Source organism: Monodon monoceros, unplaced genomic scaffold (genome assembly GCF_005190385.1).
Source record: "Monodon monoceros isolate NGI ecotype Baffin Bay Population unplaced genomic scaffold, NGI_Narwhal_1 Super_Scaffold_15, whole genome shotgun sequence".
Taxonomy (NCBI): Eukaryota; Metazoa; Chordata; class Mammalia; order Artiodactyla; family Monodontidae; genus Monodon; species Monodon monoceros.
In genome coordinates, this window is record NW_021703771.1 from 17,102,836 (window position 1) to 17,120,599 (window position 17,764).

General features: G+C 43.8%; 2 protein-coding genes across 3 annotated transcripts in view; one reads left to right on the forward strand and one right to left on the reverse strand.

Moving 5' to 3' along the window:
* Positions 1 to 8,728, reverse strand: part of PGM3 (phosphoglucomutase 3) — a 24,503-nt gene extending 15,775 nt beyond the window's left edge. For both annotated transcript variants that reach the window (XM_029223673.1, XM_029223672.1), the window contains exons 1-4: positions 8,638 to 8,728; positions 6,985 to 7,190; positions 5,327 to 5,511; positions 2,596 to 2,663 (exon numbers count right to left, since the gene is read on the reverse strand). In XM_029223673.1, the coding sequence (XP_029079506.1) occupies positions 2,596 to 2,663; positions 5,327 to 5,511; positions 6,985 to 7,188 (457 nt within the window). In that variant the 5' untranslated portion in view covers positions 7,189 to 7,190; positions 8,638 to 8,728. The remainder of the gene's footprint in view (positions 1 to 2,595; positions 2,664 to 5,326; positions 5,512 to 6,984; positions 7,191 to 8,637) is intronic.
* A 929-nt stretch (positions 8,729 to 9,657) lies between these two features.
* RWDD2A (RWD domain containing 2A) lies at positions 9,658 to 12,108 on the forward strand. The gene is made up of 2 exons (XM_029224015.1): positions 9,658 to 10,148; positions 11,194 to 12,108. The coding sequence occupies exons 1-2, from the start codon at positions 9,948 to 9,950 to the stop codon at positions 11,869 to 11,871; spliced, it is 879 nt and encodes a 292-aa protein (XP_029079848.1). The 5' UTR covers positions 9,658 to 9,947; the 3' UTR covers positions 11,872 to 12,108.
* Positions 12,109 to 17,764: the final 5,656 nt, after the last annotated feature.

Here is a 17,764-nt window from a genome sequence, read left to right on the forward strand (position 1 = left end):
CCTCCCTCTCTCCCCTCCCTCCCTCCCTCTCCCCTCCCTCCCTCTCTCTCCCCTCCCTCCCTCTCTCTCCCCCCTGCCTCCCTCTCTCTCCCCCTGTCCCCCCACAACAGCCAAAGGGACTTAAAGTGAAAACGTGATCCTATTCTCTGGCATAAAGCCCTTCAACAGAGTCCCACTGCATTTGGAGTAAAGCCCCAATTCTCACCACGACCTGTAAGGCTTGGAATGACTTGGCCCCTGCTTACCTCCCTCACCCTATCTTCTACTAGCTTCCCCCAGTCTCTCTCTGCTGCAGTCACATTAACCATCTTTCATTTCCTGAAATACACTAAGTTGAAGAGAGAAATGAGCAAAAGGTTTAAAGAAAAGGAAAAAAAAATCACTCTCAAATTTTTGTAGATTAAAACCCTAGAAAAGTGATGGTTCTAGAGATAGAATGACAGTACTGGAAAGTTCAACCATTCTGGGGATGACAGAAAGAACACAGTTTGGGACAGGGTGAGACATCACTCAGACCAATGCTTTCAAACCTCAGGCCAAGCCTGTCAACAGGTCATGGAATCTACGTAGTAAACCCAGCCATCATTTCTGCATTTTTTTAACAAAACAGATGAACACATGTCATTGAGTACGGGTAAGTACGGTTCACTGAAACTTTCATTTCAGTCATACACACAAGCACACATGTCATGATACAAAATCGGTTTCTTACTGTAGGTTGTAATATGCAGTGTAACAGACTCCTGGAGGGCTGTATGTAGCAGGTACTCAAAAATGGCAGATGAACTGATGAGCGAATGAATAAAAGAATATACGCAGCTGGAGCTATGGCAGTAAAGATACTCATTCAGAAATGAGGCAGAATGAAAGCGAGAAGTGAGGAATGCCACATTAGGAGAGACAGAAGAGGAGCCCGTGGACAAGACCAACACGCAAAACAGTGGCCAAGGAAGTAGAAGGTAAAGAAAGGGAGAGGTCACAGTGTGGACTGTTGATGTTATTTCAGGTGATGTCTCTTCACAGACATCAACTGAAATAAAAACTTTAAAATATAAATTCTGAGAGTTATTCTTAGATCACAGATCCCTTTTAGTATCTGACAAAAGCTATGACTCCTCTCCCTAGAAAAGCGCATGTGCAGGTAACACAGCACGCTGTATCCAGAGGCCCACAGGATCCCTGCAGCTTAACCAAACACGCCCCGGGAAGCCCAGGCCCCAGGTGAATTCCCGCTTTATAACAGACGAGTGTTGGGGGAGACATTTCCCTGCAGAGGCAAGGATGGAGACTCACCAGCAGTAGGCTTAGTAATGACCAGAAGAGCAAACAGAGAAGCAAAGCAGGTGAGTCCTGGAAGAGGCCAGGTTAACTGGGAATGAGGGAACACACAGGAGGTTGAGGGGATCAAGAGAAGGTATTTTAAATGAGAGAGATCTGACATCAGGAAAATTCACCTCCAAGCACAGTGGAGTCACTGCATTCACATGGTGCACAACCAACATGAGAAGAGGATTCCAGCCTGTCTTGTTGCATTTAATTCTTCTTCAGTTGATACAATAGGAAAAACCACCTGTCAGAACTTCAAATCATGATTACAAGTAGGTCAAAGATATTTTCCATCGTTATTTGACCTGTTAACAGCTGACTCCACACATGATCAGCTATTCGGGAATACCCGATATTGACAAAAACTCCCCAGAATGAACATCTTCAAGTTACCTCAGGGCTTTTTTTTTTTTTGGTAAACATTTTTAAAAATTTATTTACTTGGGCTTCCCTGGTGGCGCAGTGGTTGAGAGTCCGCCTGCCGATGCAGGGGACACAGGTTCGTGCCCCGGTACGGGAAGATCCCACATGCCGCGGAGCGGCTGGGCCCGTGAGCCATGGCCGCTGAGCCTGCACGTCCGGAGCCTGTGCTCCACAGCGGGAGAGGCTACAACAGTGAGAGGCCCGCATACCACAAAAAAAAAAAAAATTTACTTATTTTTGGCTGTGTTGGGTCTTTATTGTTGCGTGGGGGCTTTCTCTCATTGTGGCGAGCAGGGGCTACTCTTGGTTGCAGTGTGCAGGCTTCTCATTGCGGTGGCTTCTCTCATTGCGGAGCATGGGCTCTAGGCATGTGGGCTTCAGTAGCTGTGGCACACAGGCTCAGTAGTTGTGGCTCATGGGCTCTAGAGCTCAGGCTCAGCAGTTGTGGCACACAGGCTTAGTTGCTCCACAGCACGTGGGATCCTCCTGGACCAGGGCTTGAACCCATGTCCCCTGCATTGGCAGGCAGATTCTTAACCACTGTACCACCAGGGAAGTCCCCCCGGGGTTTTTATATCAGGAAATTCAGGATTATAAAGGAAGTTGTCTAAGATCAGCCTTGCCTACATATTATCTCCTACAGGTAAAATGTAATATGCAAGCCCAGAAAATTTTTTTTAACTTTTTTTAACTGAAAAAGCTAGTAGTTTATATCTAGGAGTCCATTTTTTTTAACTTTGTTTATCTGTAGTTTCAAACTTCTCTAAATTAAATATATATTTATTTTGTGATTTTTTTTATAAAACTTTTTAAAAGATTAATTTACAAGTCAGGATAAATACATACCATGGAATTGACCTCCTAAAACAGTCACACCGTCTATTACAGACTGTGAAAGTTTCTCACTGCTGGGCCTAGGAAAGAAAAGGAAGAAAATATTACATCCCATCCCAAGACCAACTGAGCTGCTAGTTCTAAAAGCAAATGCAGAATTTCTGTGCTACCAGTTTCAGAATAACAAGTCCATTGTATTTGAACTAAATGAAACCTGCCAAGCCTGAAAACTCTGAAAATACGGGTGAAGTGTAAGCATTTTCCATTAGCCTTTCACAATATATTTCTTGGAAAGAGTTTGGCTTTTAAATGCATTTAGGAAATAGATATAAAGGATACACTAATTAACCTACCTAAATACCTTTTCAAGTTTGACTGTAACAATACATACACTGCCTGAGAACAGTAACAATAAATATTGAAACCACAGAGCGTGCATAACCCAGGGCTGGGTGTTAAACCACGAAGGGTATAGAATCTAGTTTTCATTTTAAAAAGTCAGAATAAATTATTTTTCTATCTATCTGAAAATAAGATATGTAAGATATATAACTGCCTTGTAGAAAAAGATGTTCTATATCATTTAAACCAGGTAATAGACAAGAGGCAAATACTGGGTTGGCCAAAAACTGCCTTCGGTTTTTAAGTAAAAATAAAAGACACATTTTTCATTTTCACCAAGAACTTTATTGAACAACATAATCACCCTTTTGTTCCACTACCTTCTGCCATTTTTCAGGCAACTTCATAATTCCATCTTCCCAAAACTTTTTATCTTTTTGAGCAAAGAACTGTTTTAGGTACCTTTTACAGTCTTCGAAGGAGCTGAAATTTTTTCCATTAACAGAATCTTGTAAAGACCGAAATAAATGGAAATCCGAAGGTGCAATGTCTGGTGAATACGGCGGATGAATTAGAACTTCCCAGCCAAACTGTAACAGGTTTTGCCTGGTCATCGAAAGAGACATGCGGCCTTGCGGTATCCTGATAGAAGATTATGCATTTTCTCTCGACTAATTCCAGACGCTTTTCATCGAGTGGCTCTTTCAGTTGGTCTAAATGGCAGCAGTACTTGTTGGAATTAATCATTTGGTTTTCTGGAAGGAGCTCATAATAGAGGACTCCCTTCCAATCCCACCCTATACACAACGTCACCTTCTTTGGATAAAGACGGGCCTTTGGTGTGGTTGGTGGTGGTTCACTTAGTTTGCCCACGATCTCTTCTGTTCCACATTGTTGTACAGTATCCACTTTTCATCGCCCGTCACAATTTGTCTTAAAAACTGAACGTTTTCGTTACGTTTATGTAGTGAATCACATGCGGAAATACCGTCAAGAAGGTTTTTTTCGTTTAGCTTACGTGGAACCCAAACCTCAAAGCAATTTACATAACCAAGCTGGTGCGAATGATTTTCAACACTTGATTTGGATATTTTGAGTATGTCGGCTATCTCCCGCATGGTATAACATTCATTGTTCTCAATTAATGTCTCAATTTGATAACTATCAGCTTCAACTGGTCTACCCGACCGTGGACCATCGTCCAGAGAGAAATCTCCAGCACGAAACTTTGCAAGCCACTTCTGACATGTTCGATCAGTCACAGCACCTTCTCCACATACTGCACAAATCTTTTCTGCGTTTCGGTTGCATTTTTACCTTTCTTGAAATAATAAAGCATAATATGCCGAAAATGTTGTTTTTCTTCCATCTTCAATATTAAAATGGCTATACAAAAATTCACCAATTTTGATGTCTCTTTTTAAATGCACGCTGATATGACAGCTGTCACATACAATCTAACAAAACTGTTTCGAATGACATTAAAGACAACTAAGAGCTACTAGAGCCATCTTACGGAAAAAAACGAATGAACCTTTTGGCCAACCCAATACACATGCAAGACTTTACTGTGAGATAATAATTTGCTACAGAACATAAGTCACTTGGCTATTCTGTTACCTATAAATCTACAAACAATGGTATTTGGAAGTCCCTCTGGTAACACACAAAGGGTAAAACACCAGTCTAGGCCATTCAGAGACGGAGTAGAAATTTCCTTTAGAAAGAATCTCTGGCTAAAACCAGATCTTATGCAAAAGAGAAGGCTTCTGTTTCAAAGTACACTTTTAATCTAACATTTTACAATAACACCTTTTTGAAAAGGAAGGTAAGAGCTGCCAAACGTGACAAACGCGTAGAAATAATATAGATGGTTAATGCTTTCCAATGAACTCCAGCAAGGGAAAAATGACCTATGAACCAACAGTATCACAGGTTATAAAGTAAACCTCTAAAAATAATGACTTACAATCACATGTTCTTACTCTATGGGGGAAAAACCTAAACCCACAGAAGTAAAGGGATGGGAGACATTTGCTAAGTGCTTCTCTTGTGCCAGGAAACAGGTGTGTTGCACGTATTACTTCATGTAATCCTCAGGAAGGACTGCATGATGTAGGCTCATCATCAACACTGCACAGGTGAGTAAAGGTAAGCTCCAAAAGGTTAAGTGACCTACTCAACCCGTACAGTAAGTGTGAGAGTCGGGGCTCAGGCTCCAAAGCCCAAGCTGCAGTAGTGACTGAGCTCCTACATCCTACTGCAAAGACCAGGACGTGGAGAAGCCTCTCAGGGCAGTTCCACTTTCCTCGACTTTTTTGATTTGTCCTGGGCGCTAAAACAGATGCAACCATCTATGTGGTGTTCCCAAGCAGCTTTCACCAGTAGCTCTGATGGTCACCTGGTATCTCTACCAATCACCACGAAGGCATCTTGGTGCAGATTCACAGCTGCTTTCTCGCCGATGTCCACCAGCACTCTCGGCAAATCTTGTTCCTCAGCGTTGGCCAAACAGGTAGCATGCTCCTCCCAGGACGGTGCCAACATTTCACCCAAAGGATCAACCAATTTTACACCATTGTCTTCCTTGAAAGAAAAACAAATAATAAGCCATCTGTGCAGTTGTGAGGGTGAGGTGAGGAAGTAAACCCAAGCTGCTTTTCCCCCAACAAAAGACAGTGCTGGCCGGGCAGTTTCACTGGTGACCACTACTGAAGGCCAGGCACTGGACCAGGTGTTGTACATACATCACCTCAGTAAATCCTCACAACACACGCTATCTATCTAACTAATAATCCGATGGTTACTCCAATCTTACTTTGAGAAAACTGAGATTCAGAGCAAGTACCCTGCTTATGTTCATACAGCTAGTGTCAGTTCTGATATTAAAACATCAAGTCCATCTGACTCTTAAAGCCAACAGCCACTGTGCCACACTAGCTGTTTGAAAAGGCTGTCATCTGAGCATTCGCCATCAATTAACTGACGAGGCACAACTGCAGCAGACCCAGGACCCCTGGAGATCCTTCTCACTATGGCTGGACTCAAAGAACACACTGGCCAGCGTGTCAACCAGTGGGTGGTACAGAAGCTGAAAACTGACGCCTAATTCTGGTCTGCTCAAATTTCTGGAAAGAAAAAAAGTGTAGTTCAGAGTGAATGTAAAAGGAAGGAAATAGCTCAGAATTGTTTTAAGCAGTGCTTCTGAAATTAACAATAAATGTGGGGTTCTGTCTACAAATCATTAAGCAATTAAGGTGATTTAGCCGTTCAGACACTTACACCTTCAGAGTGATCCACATTTAGAAGCTGAATAAGCAACATCCTCTTGTTTTGGGGTGGGAAGGGAGGAGGTTACAATCCTTCACTAACCCACAGAGCTTTAACTTGCTGCTGATTTAGCTACAAAGGCAAAAGTCTCATGTCCTAGCAACCAAACAGAAGCATATTATTTAAGCCACGTATCAGTTATAGGCCAGTACAGAATATGATGGTTAAATTGTCTCAAAAGGAATACTTTAGAAACTTAATTGTCATAAACACTAGACCCATCAGGCCTCATCAGTATTCTGCCCAGGGCTCACCTTTGGATCCCTGGAGCCACGTGTTTGGCTGTTCACTCAGAACGGGAAACTATTCCCTAGCTAGAGAAAAGCTGTGTGAAAACTTTCAAACTGTGCTAAGTCTTTTCAAATGTTTTCCCTCTCCCCTCCCCCAGCTTGCCTCCAATCTCTTTAATCTCTGCTAAATTAACAGAGGCAACACTTTTTATTACTGATGCTGTCTCAATACAACCAACTTGGAAGGACATTCTGTCACTTCTCAATATGGACACACTCCAAAAAATGACCATCTCCTTTCACTCTCTCCACACCCTTTAAAGAGTCATGAGCTAAATGAACACTTGTTAAGAAAAGAGTTGTTTTAAAAGTAAAGGCATATAGCAATGAGAAGGCACATTCCTAGAATTAGAATTTGTGCTTTGGGTCAAAGTGCTCAGAAACTAAGGTTTGGTCTTGCAAATAAACATTTGCTTTATCAGAGCACTAAATGCATTACCTCAGGATTGTGTGATGCTGTTACCATGACTCCTATAGTAGATTTGGTCTGTTTTGACCTCAGGACAGCTAATAATCCCATTCGAAACATGACATGATCAAGGTGTTCTGCTTTCGTTCGAAATCCAGCAGTCCCATATTGAAGAGTGAGTCCATCAGGCTTCGCATGTAATACTGACTGCTTTGTAACAGCATCTAAATCCATGTCTACAAAATTAAGGAATATTTTTCAGGCATAAGAAATCTTTCAAGGACCATCTGGTTCAAAAACTGCCATCCCAAACTAATAGATCTGCCTCATTCTGAACCTCCCCCCAAAATCCTATGTTTGAGAGCGGAAAAAAATGGTAGAATAAGTCCCGGAGGTTAGCATTAACTGTACTGTTCACTTCAGGACAGAAATGAGACTGTCCCCAACAATTCCTGGACCCAAGGCAAACTTAAAATGGTCCATTCCCAACTAAAATGAAGATTCTACACCTAGATTCAGAGAATCCTACAAAGGACCGTATCATTTTACAAATGGGAACACTTAATTCTGGGTATCAATTAAACAACCTAAATTTTACATGGGAAGCTGCTGACAGACTGAGGCCGAAGGTCACATTCTCCAGTGGACTGGGGCTGCATATACAAAATATCTGGGAAATCTGTGCAGTTCTTCTGCTATTCCTCCCAGGCTACAGAGACCTATTCCCAAAAGAAAAGCAAAGGGCAAAAGCCTCCTCTCCAAGACTGCCCAGCCCTCCCAATACACCTTGCAGTGGATTTTTGTATTTTCGTAAAGGAGGCTCAGGACACCCTTCTAAATTAAGTTCGGAAACTAGCAACATCTTCCTTTTACCTTTCATTTAAAAAATCAAACATCAGCCTTTAGCCCGCTAGTACTTCCTTCTCTGGGATACTCTAACTTTAAGTGGAACTTGGGACTTCCAACTCTTGTTTTCTTTATTGTCCTTCACTGCGTCAATGAACAAAAGTTAAATGTTTCCTTTTGTCCAGTTGGAAAAAGCTGGCATTCAGGACGCTAATTTAGATTGGCCTAGAGCGATCAAATCTAGTTCACATGCATGAAGACGTTTTATTAAAAAGTGACCAGTCGTCAATATATCTTGATTATTTCTAAGGGCATAAACGAGCTGTTACGTCCAAAAGTCTTAAAAAATAAAAAAGAGTCAAAAAAATAAATAAATAGCCAAGGTAAAATGTTTCCACCTTTTCATGCGTTCTAGGTCCTAAAACTACTTTCAACGAGTATGTGAGCGGCTTTTATTGAAAGTATTCTCAAGTCCAAACTGTCCACTCTAAAAAAGCTAAGAAAGGCCCCCTTCCCTCCAGTCTTTAGCACCTCGTTAGTTCCCCTCTCCTCCCAGCCCCCGAATCGCCCCACGTTTCCTGGCACCCAGCCCTGAGGTCCCCACCTAGGTGACGGACGAGACCCCTTTCCCAGCTCGAGACCCTCGGGCCCGCGCCTCCAGCCCGCTCCCGAGCCGCAGTGGCGAGTAGGTGTGTCCCGCGCGGCCCGCGAGTCAGTCCGCTAGCCGGCCCGCTAGCCTGGCGGTCGGCCGAACCCCTGCGGACCGGAAGGTCCCCTTCTCGCCGCCAAGCCTCGGGGCCCCGCTCACCTCTGCCGGGAGACACCACCCCCCCTCACCTCTACAGCGCGGACCACCTTCCTCGCGGCGGCGGGGGGAACCAGTCTAGACAAGAACCAGACCAGAGAGGTCGGCGTCCGCAAACGTGGCCCTGCGTGGCTTCCGGCCCGTTGTCCCGCCCCTCAGCCAATCACAGCGCGGGAAGAGTCCGCGGGCCAGGCCCCGCCTCCTTGCCGGTTACGCGCGGCTCGCGCCTGCGGAACTGCGGATCCGCGTTGCGAGAGGGCTTGGGGCTGTTTCCTTTGAATGACCGGGAAGGGTGAGGCCCCCGCGGTGGCCCGGGGGTTGGGGCCGAGGGTCGCGGGCCCTCAGAGCACTACGACCGGCAGATACGCAGCCCCTGACTCCAAATTCGGGTCTCAGAGGGCGGCAGGGCCCGCGTTCCTGGGAAGCCGGGCTTCCAAGTGGTCCTGGATGGGGGGTACCAGCCCCGATATGAGGCCTCTAACCAGGTGGTCCCGGCCCCAGTGAGCGCCACCCGGCTTCTCGCATCCCACTCTCGATTCTCGAGGTTCAGCTCCCAAACGTCTGATTCTGTGGAGCCTTCTCATGCCCCACCCCCTTCCCCATCCTACCGCCCCAGCTCGCACAAAACGTCATTTTATTTATTTACCTGTAAGACCCCCTCACTAAGCCTGGGCCCCTCGGGGCAGAGGCCAGGTGGATCCAAATCGCCCGGACTCACAGGATGCCGCCCGGGGCCAGGGTGGCTCCCGAGAAAGGCGGAAAGGCCTACCCGGGAGGGGTTCGTGGCGCTGGGGCTGAGGGGCGGCAACTGGCGTGGAGCGCGGCGGGGCCCCGGAGACCTGGGAGCCGGGGTAGGCGGAGCTCCGCCCCGCCGGCACTGAGGGCTTCCCTCGCCGCAGCGGCCAGCTCCGCCCAAGCCCGACACCTGGGTGGGATTCGGAGGCTGGGCCCCTCGCCTTTCCCAGAATTCAGGCTTGCAGAGCGTCTGCAGGTGGTGGTTGCCCAACCACCTGCAACTGCATAATTCGGAACACTTGTTGAGAGTCCGGATTCCCTGATCCAGATCGGAAGCGGGGGCTGGGGATAAAGGGACTGGGAATCTGAATTTCAACGACGTATCTCGGAGGATGTCGTGTATACTAGATTTGGGGGCCAGGAGATAAAGCAGAAGAGTGTAAGTGTCCCGGTTTGTGCCCCTAGCTCTCGACGCGTAATAGCGCCCCTGCAAATCTGCTTCCACGGAAAGGGAGCTGCGGGAAATTCCTCTGGACACCGCCGACGTTGACAAATCCAGTGTCCCTGGGCCCTTCCGGTTTTCCTGACAGGTTGATTTCAAGTCAGCATGTCCGCTTCAATGAACGAATGCCTTCAACTTCAGCTGCTGGAGATGGAAATGCTGTTTTCTATGTTTCCTAACCAAGGAGAAGTAAAACTTGAAGATGTCAATGCCCTGACGAATATAAAGAGATATTTGGAAGGCACAAGGGAGGCACTGCCACCAAAAATCGAATTTGTGATTACACTCCAGATCGAGGAGCCCAAGGTAGGTGCCCTGAGTGGTTTTAATTGTTTCCAGGTGCCCAGTTTATATTGGAAACACTTGGAACCTGAGCTTCCTGTCCAGGAAGCAAATAGAGAATATTCCAGGTGCATATATGGAACATTCCAGCAAAATATGGGATGACCTGTAAGTTGTTTTCAATAAAGATCTTGAATTTTGCATACATATGCACATCTTTTATACCAATATGCCTGTTTTTTTTTATAAATATGCCTAGTGTTTTTATTAAACACATCTTGCAGTCTTCTACTGCCATTTTTATTCTATTCACTCATCCATTTTTACCAGTCTTGCTATTGTAGTATGGACTATCTTGTACATATGTTACGATTTTCACAAATCTAAATATTGTCTTTAGCAAAACTGGCTTTTAAGGAGTGAATGACTGTTTCTTTGATGGCACCATGACACTGAAAGCAAATACACATAGAAAATCTAAATTCTGAAAATGAATTCACCTTCACCTTCTGATCCATTATCTCCAGCAACTTTAGCATAGCCCAAGTAACAAGTGGACCAGACATTTGAGAACCGCTGTGCTAGCTACTTCCTAGTCAGCCTCTGGGCGTCATTCCCTCAGAGGAATTCCCTGGCTCCCCAGACTGGATGCAATCCCTCTGGTTCCACCTTTCAGTGGATCCCTGTACTTTTCTATGGCAATGCTTCTCACCTTTGCAATGAAATACTTGCTGTGTATAATTATTTGTTTAACGTCTGTCTCCTTCACTAGGCTCTCGGCTTCTTTCCATGAAGGGCAGAACTAGTGTCTAGCTTCTTCACTTCTTTATTTCAGTATAGGGTACCTGACACATGGTAGGTGTTGGATGAATATGGGAACGAATGAATGCATACGTGGAAGGAATTTATGTATGTAAAATTGTGTTTGTCAAATTGTGCAGTGTCTGGCACATAGCTGACACGTAATAGTAGCAGTAACTATGACATTTATCAGCATCGTGCAGTGGCCATGGATAAACTAGCTTATGTGATTTTACAGTACTTAAATCTATCTGATTTTCATTTTAAGGTGAAAATTGACTTGCAAGTAGCCATGCCTCACAGCTACCCCTACGCAGCACTGCAGCTATTTGGACGGTCATCCGAACTTGACAGACAACAGCAGCTCCTTCTCAACAAAGGTCTCACTTCTTACATAGGGACTTTTGATCCAGGTGAGCTGTGTGTGTGTGCAGCCATCCAGTGGTTGCAGGACAACAGTGCCTCCTACTTCCTGAACAGGAAGCTCGTGTATGAACCATCTACACAAGCAAAGCCAGTGAAGAACACATTCCTCCGAATGTGGATCTACAGTCACCATATATATCAGCAGGACCTACGAAAAAAGATTTTGGATATCGGGAAAAGGTTAGATGTGACAGGATTTTGCATGACGGGAAAGCCGGGGATAATCTGTGTGGAAGGCTTCAAAGAACACTGTGAGGAATTCTGGCACACAATTAGGTATCCCAACTGGAAACACATTTCCTGTAAGCATGCCGAGAGTATCGAAACCGAAGGAAATGGGGAGGACCTGCGCCTTTTCCATTCTTTTGAAGAATTACTTCTTGAGGCCCATGGTGACTATGGCTTAAGGAATGACTATCACATGAATCTGGGCCAGTTCTTAGAATTTCTCAAAAAACACAAAAGTGAGCATGTTTTCCAGATATTATTTGGTATCGAAAGCAAAAGTTCTGACTCCTAGGAAGCTATTAAGAGACCTATGCTTGTAATCTCGCTAAGTTAGTATTTCTGTTAGTAAGACCAAAATAAAAGGACCAGTGGCTGTTAAGCATCATCTGTGGGGAACCTAGCTCCAGCATTTTTCCCTGGAAATGAAACACAGAAGGCTTTTAACTTCATAACAGTGCAATTGTGATGTTACCTCTATGTTCTTGTGTTAATTGAAAGCTATTTAATGGTAAATTAATAAAAACCTGTCTGTCAGTTAAACCAGTGAAGCTAATTTGATTAAAAAGGAGTCCAAAGCCCAGTTTAATGGCAGTAGTCAAATTGCAGCTCCGAACTCATAAATATGAATAACATTTCTCCTTTTCGTGTTGCTAGCATGCAGGTGACACCCCACATTTTTCTAAGTCAAGTTTAAAATCAGAACAAAGAGAGAGCACGTGTTTACCACGTTTCTCACTTTAACTTAAACTCCCTGTTTGGGGTTTTTTCTTTTCATAAAGCCAAATCCTGACTGTAATGGTGGTGACACCACGCCGTGTTGTTACATCGGTTGATTGACAATACTAAGGATCGTGTACCAATATTCTTAGTTGGGTTCTTCTCCACAGAACAAGATGTGGTTTCTTGTCCACGCAGCCCCACCAGTAGTGCGCATGGGTCTTCATCCCTGTGCCAGTTTGCATCGCTCTGTGGGGCAAGGAGTTTGGGAGAGGACCACTGTGGATGTCCCTGTACCATCACCTTCCTAGAGGACAGAAGTCAGGCTCTACATTTTGGTGATGTCACTGCCATCTCTTCTGAAACTTTCAAGCTCCACAAGCTTCACCTGCCTGCTTCAAAATGAGAGTTTAATGATAATAGCTCCTATTTAAGTAGCTCTTGCCAAACCTTTTTATTACAAAGCATCTACCCCTCTCCAGGAATTTCTGGGAGTCTCACCTGCAGTAAGGGAGGACATAAGGTCGTGAGCTGCCTCTCTGCAGCTTTCTCTGGTTTCCCACTCTCTCTTTAGCTACTACTGCCCTCTCCCGGGGAGCACCCCACCGATGTCCTGGTCCCCTCAGAACACCAAAGCTGGGTGCTGAAATTTAGTGACATGGAGGGGATGCTTCACTCCCCATCTCATGATGATGTTAGATGCCAAAACTCCTGCGTGTGCTGGTGGCACTTACAGAATCTTTGATGAAACCGTCCATCCCGGTGTCTGGTTTTAGTCTGTGTCTAGGGTGCAGACACATGTCCGGGCAGGGCCAGGACGTGACAAACAGCAGACCCTGCACTAAGCTGACTCTCCTAACCGTGAGGCCTGGGAACGGGGTCCACTCTGTCCTTCCCTGCGCTCTTCTTAGCTCATCAGAACGAGTCTCCTGTCACGGCGCAACTCAGACCCTCAAACCAAGGCTCTTGTCGTGGGCCTGCCTTGCCTGCTTATCCACCTTGCCTATTCACGTTTTAATCCTGGCTTTGCATGTGCTTGGGGCTCAAGCTGGGGCCTCACTTTCCCTATATACAAAGGGAAGAAATAGGGCTGACATTGCCAAAGACTCATTTCTCAATCTTTACCAGGACTGAAAACAACATAGTATAGAGTTCAATTTCCCATATAATCTCCCCAAGGCCATAAGAAGTATAATTAGCATTCACAAGTTTTCAGGCCCTAAACAGATGTAACCCCGTTAACTTTTTTCCCTTTGAACTGAGACAGGAATAGATGCCATCCACCTAATATTTGCCTAAGCCACTCAGAGAGGGTTTTCTATGATTAAATGAGCAAAAGTAGCCAGAGAGAGAGAAGTTTAAAGAATATGGAACAAAAATTATTTACATAATTCAAGTGAAGGGAATACATTCTGGTTTATGAATGCTTTACTGCTTCTGGAGCTCTTTCTGATGATAATTTTTCAGAACCTACTTTGACAGGTCCAATAGGAGCATGCGCCAATGCTTTTTCCTATCAGAAGCACTGATAATAGAAATGTAGGTTTCATAGAAAAAATATATATACACGTAATGATAATTCAAAGCTCGGCTTGTATGTATAGTAGATACACTTCTGGTGGTGTCTGCCTAGCCTGATAGGAGCAGGCACCTCCCCTACCTTCCCCAAACACACACACACACACCCCACTTATTCTGGTGAAATGCCCCTTCTCTGGGAGGAGAAGTGACTGGAATCAAGCTGCCCTCTAGCAGCCTCCCGGGGAGATGGTTTTGAGCTCTTGCTGCTTGAATCCCTAATGCCACCCTCCTTTCTGGCCTACGGAATGCTCAGTTGGCCAAAACCTCCTTTGAGCTACCTAACATCTGCCCCCTTTTTTCCTTCAAAGTCAGAATCAGTCTCTATTGCTTGTAATTCAAGAACCCTGATGATGTATACATTATATTTTTAAATGGTTATTTGGAAACGATGCTCATTATAAATGCTTGTGTCTTTTTTTCTTTAACTTAATTAAATCAGTATTTCTTCAAATATGTTCTCTGCTTTTCATTCCTTGTTGGTCTATTATGTTAGGCTAAGGGCTGAGGATACTCGCATAATGGATTGAAGAGTGGGCTGGATGAGCTGATGCACCATAAGGACTTCAAAAAGTCCCTATATGAAATCAGAAATATGTTGCCTGTGAGTTTCTATGTATGTCTGCCTACATGCCATCCTTCTGAGAACTTGAGAAGGCTTGGAGGGAGCCTATCTGAGGTCTTCACAGAACCCTCTTGAACAGGACAATTTTCTTTCACTTGCTTTTACCTCAAGCAGCCCAGTAGTAAGTTGAAAGAATAGGTATTTTCTGAAGAGGGTACGGGTTGCTCAAAAATCCTGGTTTTATACAGAATCCTGATTTGCCTCAAAACTCTAAGCCCATTGGATCTCCCTCAAAGGGTCCACATGGTATACCCACTTTCACTGCAACCTGGATTGGCCGGAGAAACTTTTCTTCTGAGCCCAGTTAAATCTAGAAGCATTTGGATCAACCCATAAATGGGTTTGAGCATCGCACATAAAATTCAAAGAGGCCCGCCAAACACTGAGGCTCCTCCTTAGTTGTAGGTGGAATAAAGCACACAATTTTTTCTTCACTATGGACTGTATATTCCAACATACACCAAAGACTACACCACCACAAAGTTGGCTGAGGTGGCAGGATCTTGTGTTTTCCCAGGATTTATCTTCTACCCCTCAGCACGACGTATCTTACCAGGTATCCAGAGAAGCTCATGACACCTGTGCTCCAGGTCTTATGAGCATGTATCATCATCAATGTGTTAGACCAGCATGATGCCCTGTACAATGGTGAGATGATCGAAGTCTGGTATCAAGAATTATATTCTGGCACACAGAGAGTTAATGGAACGGCCTCTCACTGTCGTGGCCTCTCCCGTTGCGGAGCACCGGACGCGCAGGCTCAGCGGTCATGGCTCACGGGCCCAGCCGCTCCGCAGCATGTGGGAACCGGGGCACGAACCCGCGCCCCCTGCATCGGCAGGCGGACTCTCAACCACTGCGCCACCAGGGAAGCCCGAGAAGACAATCTTTAATGTTGCTTATTGATAAACTTACACTACAGGTGCCCTCTCCTTACTTGAATAAAGAAAAAACAAAAAAGCACTGGCCAAATTAATAGCTACCTACTGATTTGCTCCAAGAAAGAGAACTTGTCTGACAACAGCTACAGTTAGAATCAGCATCTCATTAAATGAATGAACCTAATGCCGTCACTCTTCGAGCCCTATCTTTCTCTTGCACGTGCCAAAGATCATTTAAGTCCAGATGTGATAAAAATCATACCCCTGCTTCTTTTAAAGCTTTTGATGGTGGGACTTACCTTGGCAAATCATTTGGTACTTCTTGCCAGAATAACTACTTTTCTATGTATCATGGATCCAATGTGGGGATGTTGCCATAGACAATGAAGAAATCAATTCTAACTCTTCACTGGAAAGATAACTGGACGATGGATTCATTCCTATAGCATACACTTTGTCCAGTAGATCACAATGGTTTCAGAAGTTTGTATTTGTTCAGACTGTTGCCAGATGATTTCCCAAATGCCTAGTGGTTTCCTTTCTGTAATGCATTGTTACCCTAGTAAGTGGAGGCTCAAAGGAAGATTTGGGAAACATATTTATGATATTACAGAGTTCTTCACCTTAGGGATCTTTCATTTATATCTGTGCATGGCAGTCTGGTGAGGGCCTTGATACTCTGTCTTGGTGGCTCTGGTCAGGCTTTTCCACTGTTACTGTTATACATACCAAGTAGGACTTACACGGGTTGTCCACATTTTGGTCCTAAGCCAAACTGACATTCCGCTGATATGCATTGCTGTGGTTGTATCAGTTGTATACACCCGGGTCTATTTTTCTTGATCAAGACCTGTGAGGTCCTAGTTCAATTTTTCAGCATCATTTCAAGCTCTGGGGCCCTGTGATTTACTGGCCCCCACCAAAGATTTCTGTAGGCCAAACTATTCTGTTTACACTGGACCTGATCCCTATTATGATAACTGTTTCCACCTTGTCTCCAGTTGTTAATTACTGCAAAGTGCTGCTTTTTAAGCCTCTAGTAGCCCCAAGATTCTGATGTCTCTATTGAAATAAGGAGCCCATTTTTAACTACAGCATTTCCCAGCTTATAGAGAAGTGTCATTAAAATGCTTCTGATGTCCTCCACAAAATATTAGCAAACCAAATTCAATAATACATTAAAAGGATAATACACCATGATCAAGTGGGATTTATTCCAGGGATGCAAGGATGGTTCAACCTCAGAAAATCAATGTGATACACCCATATTACCAAATGAAGGATAAAAATCATATCACTTCAATAGATGCAGAAAAATCACTTGACAAAATTCAATATCCATTTATAAAAAAAACTCTCAACAAAGAGGGTATCAAGGAAACATACCTCAACTTAATAAAGGCACACATGACAAGCCCAGAGCTAACATTATATTCAACGGGGAGAACCTGAAAGCTTTTCCTCTAAGATCAGCAACAAGGATGCCCACTCTTGTTATTTTTGTTAACAAAGTATTGGAAGTCCTAGCCAGAGCAATTAGGCAAGAAAAAGAAATAAAAAGGATCCAAAATGGAAAGTAAAAAGTAAAGCTGTCTCTATTTACAGATGACATGATATTATATACAGAAAACCCTAAAGACTCCACAAAAAATTCTGTTAGAACAAATTCAGTATAGTGGCAGGGTACAAAATCAATATACAAATTCTGTTGTATTTCTATACACTAATTAATAATGAACTATCAGAAAGAGAAATCAAGAAAAATAATCCCATTTGCAATTGTATCAAAAAGAGCAAAATACCTAGGAATAAATTTAACCAAAGAGGTGAAAGAACTGTACACTGAAAACAATATAAGACACTGATGAAAGAAACGGAAGACTCAAATAAATGGAAAGACGTTATATGCTCATTAGAAAAATTAACATTGTTAAAATGTCCATACCACTCGAAGCAATCTACAGATTCAGTGCAAGCCCTATCAAAATTACAATGGCATTTTTCATAGATATAGAACAAACAATCCTAAAATTTGTTCAGCACAACAAAAGACCCTGAATAACCAAAGCAATCTTAAGAACAAAGCTGGAGGCATCACACTTCCTGATTTCAAACTATACTACAAAGCTACAGTAATCAAAATGGTATTGGAATAAAACCAGACACATAAATCAATGGAACAGAACAAGCCAGCCCAGAAATAAATCCACACATATATATCGTTTAATTTATGACAAAAGAGCCAAGAATATACAATGGCAAAAGGACAGTTTCCTCAATAAATGGTGTTAGAAAACTGGACAGTCGCATGCACAAGAAGAAACTAGACCACTCTCTTACATCATACACAAAAATGAACTTAAAATGGATTAAAGATTTGAATG

Bases quoted from the DNA above. Each gene is read 5' to 3' on its own strand.
- RWDD2A (XM_029224015.1), top strand. From the start codon at position 9,948: ATGTCCGCTTCAATGAACGAATGCCTTCAACTTCAGCTGCTGGAGATG. The intron at 10,149-11,193 runs GTAGGTGCCCTG...TTTCATTTTAAG, and splicing joins TCCAGATCGAGGAGCCCAAG to GTGAAAATTGACTTGCAAGT.